Source organism: Trichosurus vulpecula, chromosome 2, assembly GCF_011100635.1.
Source record: "Trichosurus vulpecula isolate mTriVul1 chromosome 2, mTriVul1.pri, whole genome shotgun sequence".
NCBI classification, from domain to species: Eukaryota; Metazoa; Chordata; class Mammalia; order Diprotodontia; family Phalangeridae; genus Trichosurus; species Trichosurus vulpecula.
Genome location: NC_050574.1, coordinates 441,306,114 through 441,310,369, shown reverse-complemented (window position 1 = coordinate 441,310,369; position 4,256 = coordinate 441,306,114). Strand labels below are relative to the sequence as shown.

The 4,256-nt window shown below is 35.6% G+C and overlaps 1 protein-coding gene across 1 annotated transcript; it reads right to left on the bottom strand.

The window, feature by feature from the left end:
* Positions 1–285: 285 nt before the first annotated feature.
* On the bottom strand, positions 286–800 carry LOC118839297 (60S ribosomal protein L21-like). Its single transcript, XM_036746760.1, has one exon. The coding sequence runs from the start codon at positions 782–784 to the stop codon at positions 302–304; it is 483 nt and encodes a 160-aa protein (XP_036602655.1). The 5' UTR covers positions 785–800; the 3' UTR covers positions 286–301.
* Between the last annotated feature and the right edge of the window lie 3,456 nt (positions 801–4,256).

Below are 4,256 nucleotides of genomic sequence, written 5' to 3'. Positions count from 1 at the left end.
CCTTGCATTTGCATCTGTTAATTTCGTCTTATTGGATCCAGTCCAACATTCTAGCCTGTTGAGACATTTTTGGATCTGGATGCTGTCATCCAATATGTTAGCTATTGTGTTAATTTTGTGTTAACTGTAAATTTGATTATCCCATCTATATTTTCTTACAAGTCATTGAAACAAATGTCAGATAACAAAGGGTCAAAGACAGGTACCTGAGACATTTATACATTAGAGTTTATGTATAGGAGATATGGTACTTTTTTTTTTCATAATCCAAGGTTTTTTTTATTGTTTTTTTAGCAGTCATTTATGCCATGAATTCGTAGGGGATTGGTTCCAACAGTTCAGGTTCCTTGCCATTGGTTCTCACAAAGTGTGCTTCTCTGGGTGGAGCAGGCTGGCGTTTCAGTTGAACCCAAGTGCCTTTTTCTTTGGCTTCCTTCTTCTTCTGATCATTTTCCTTTACACGCTTCAGGAAGCTATCTCTGCTCTTAGAATGCTTAATATGCTCAATACGCACATTAGTTCTCTTGGGTAGAGTCTTGCCCTTAACCTGTTTGTTTACAACAGTGTCTACAGCATGTCGAGTAACATTATAGACTCGTCCAGTCCTGCCATGGTAACATTTGTGGGGCATTCCTTGCTGAACTGCGCGCATACCCTTGATATCTACAATATCACCTTTCTTGTATATTCGCCTATACGTAGCCAAAGGGACAACACCATGTTTTCGAAAGGGCCTAGAAAACATGTAGCGTGTCCCTCTCCTTTTTCCTTTTGTGTTCGTCATTTTGGCAACTCACTGGAATATGATGGAGCCGGCGGAAAAAAGGAGATATGGTACTTTTCTATATCTCTTTGGAATCCTACTATTATCTTTATATGACTATGGATACTAATCATCCTAAGCCTGGTTTCCTTTAAAAAAAAGATCTATCAAAGTATTATTGATGAAAGCAGAGCTCTAGGAAAAATATTCCCAATGACTACAACATAAAGTTAATAATGAAAGGCAACAAAACTCTGGTCAAATACAATGATTCAATGTTAAAACTGTCTGCTTGAAATTAAAGGATACCTCCTCCATTCTATTAGCAGTAAATATACTGTCTTCCAGTTGGGGGCTTGTTTGTATATTTGTCGGACAGGGTTGTATCAAAACAAAATGTATCAACCAATTTAAAAAATAAAAATATGATTAAAATAGGATTATTGATATATCTTTCTTTAAGAAAAGCATACTCTCCTATTGCATGTATTTTGGAAGCCTCTATTAGCAACAGAAAACTGGAATTGATGGACTAAAGGTGGGCCTATTGTAGCCATTCTTATGTTCCTTTATTTATAGAATCATAGAATGTTAGACCTGAAAAATACCTTAGAGATAAAGCCAGGGGTGGGAAGCTGGCCCCTTCATGCTACTTTGGGTTTTGTTGTGACCCTTGATTTTTCTTTTATACTTCTCTGGAAAAAAAACCTATGATGTGATTTAAATAATCCTTATTTTTAAAATATAATTAATTTTTTCACTTCTTTGTCATCACAACTGTGATTACAATACAGTTATTCCCCCCTCAAAAAAAGAAAACTGCTGTAATTTAAAATTCCTTTTGTGAATTAACATTTTCACACATGCCTCACATCAAAATTTGCCTGTGATCACAGAGGAAGGTACTTGCTTACCTAAGAAACCAACTGAAACTAAAGACAACAATGCAGGAAATTGTAACAACAATGTTGCTAGCAGCTGCTGTGGAGGTGAAACAACAACAAGAGCACACAGGAGGGTTGCCAGCACAGGTTCTTTGATCTGCTTTTCTAAGGAAAGCAACTTTAAGGGGTTTACAATCTCACTTTAATTAAACATACATATATCATTCACTTAGTGCATTGGGAAAAGTTAGCACTCTGAACTTCAGAGAAAACGCAAACAGAAATTACAAACAGAGACAATATAAACAGACAGGCTTGTAGCTTACTGACCAAAGCTATACATACATAGTTACCAGAGAGGGAAAAGCACCAACATCTGGGTTTTTAAAGCTGAAGGACTCCTTAACAGCTACCCAGCATCTCCACACCAACACTCTTCCAATGAGTGTGCCCGCAAAAGCAAACCACCAACTCCAGAGCTCATATACCCTGTTCAGGGACCTGAGGGCTCAGAGCCTACTTAACAAAAAAGTGTGGGGCCTGGGGCTTTCTTGTTTCTTAAGCATATCATCAAAGACTCTTGATTGAATCAAAGACTCCCAATTGAAACAAAGGTAAGACTCCTCAAAGGCACTTGATTACCTCAGTGCTGAGAAGCACTCAAACAAAAATAGCAAAAAGTCCCACTTTGCTTGCCATTACATTTGAAAGGCAAGACTCATCAAAGGTATTTGATTACCTCAGTGCTCCAAAAGAGAAAACAGTAAAAAAGTCCCACCCTGATTACCATTACAGAAACACATATACTTTTTAGTTTATAACCAACATACAAAAAAAGTCATTAAATTGTGTTTGTTTCTTAATTTTTGTTTTTCAAAAAAAGAAGGAATTCAACTTTTTTCATTATTTCTATCTGTAGACATGAATTAGAGGAAAATTTTCCTTTTTGGTTTGTCTTACATCTATTGCCTTCTAATGAAATAAGGTTGCAGGCTGAAAGGGATCATTCAAAATCCACTCCATCCCTTTACAGATGAGAAAAATGAGGTCCAGGAGGAAGGAGTGATTTTCCCAAGATCCCAGAGCAAGGCAGTGAGTCCAGAGGAGAGCCTAGATCTTCTTGATTTCAAGTCCAGCATCCTTTCCCACTATAATATGCTATACTTTTTTTACATTTAATTTTTATTTTATTTTTTCTTACATATAAACAAAAGTTTTAATATTCCTTTTCTTAAAAATAATTTTGAATTCTATATTTTTTCCTTTCCTCTCTACCTCCCCTCTTGCTTCCTTGAGAAGATAAAAAATTTGATATAGATTATACAGTCATGCAAAATATTTCCACATTAGCCATGTTGCAAAAGAAAACAGACTCAAAACACCAATAATGATAAAATAAAAGTAAAAGGTATGCTTCAATCTACCTTCAGGCTCCATCTGTTCTTTCTCTGCAAATGGGTAGCATTGTTCATCATGAATCTTTTGGAATTACCTTGGATCATTGTATTACTAAGAATAGCTGAGTCATTGACAGTTGATCATACAATATTGCTGTTACTGTCTACAATGTTCTCCTGGTTCTGCTCATTTCACTTTGCATCAGTTCATATAAGTCTTCCCAGGTTTTTCTGAAAACAGCCTTCTCATCATTTTTTATAGCACAATAGTATTCCATCACAATCATATACCACAACTTGTTCAGCCATTCCTGAAATGATAAGCATCCCCTCAATTTCCAATTCTTTGCTACCACAAAAAGAACTACTATAAAAAATTGTCTACATATAGGTCCTTTTCCTTTTCCTTTGATCTCTCCATGGTACAGACTCAGTAGTGGTATTGCTGGGTCAAGGTGTATGCACAGTTTTATTGCACTTTGTGCATGGCTCCTAATTAGTTTCTAGGATGGTTGGATCAGTCCACAACTCCACCAAAAGTAAATGTGTCTGATTTTTCCCATATCTCTTCCAACATTTTTGATTTTTCTATTCTGTCATGTTAGTTAATCTGATATATGTAAGGTGGTACGTCAGAGTTGTTTTAATTTGCATTTCTCTGATCAACAGAGATTTAGAGCATTTTTTTATGTAACTATAGATAGTTTTGATTTCTTCCTTTGAAACTGCCTGTTTATATCTTTTAATCATTTATTAATTGGAGAATGACTTGTATTCTTATAAGTTTGAGTCCTTTACCAGAGAAACTTGCCATAAGAAAAATTTTCCCAGTTTCCTGCTTTGCCTCTTCTTGGCTGCATTAGATTTGATATAATCAAAATTATTCATTTTACATCCTGTAATGTTCTCTATCTCTTGTTTTGTTGTAAATTCTTCCCTTATCCATAAATCTGACTGGTTACATGACTTACATGCTCACCTAATTTGCTTGTAATATCACCCTAAATCATGTACCCATTTTGACCTTATCTCAGAATACTGTGTGAGATGTTGGTGTATACCTTGTTTCTGTCAAACTGCTTTGCAATTTTCCCAATAATTCTTGTCAAATAGTGATTCCTTGTCCCTGAATCTTGGATCTTTGGGCTTATCAAACACTAGATTACTATGGTCATTTACTCCTGTGTGTTGTGTGCCTAATCAGTTTCAATG

Coding starts and splice junctions, on each gene's coding strand:
- LOC118839297 (XM_036746760.1), bottom strand. CDS start 784: ATGACGAACACAAAAGGAAAAAGGAGAGGGACACGCTACATGTTTTCT.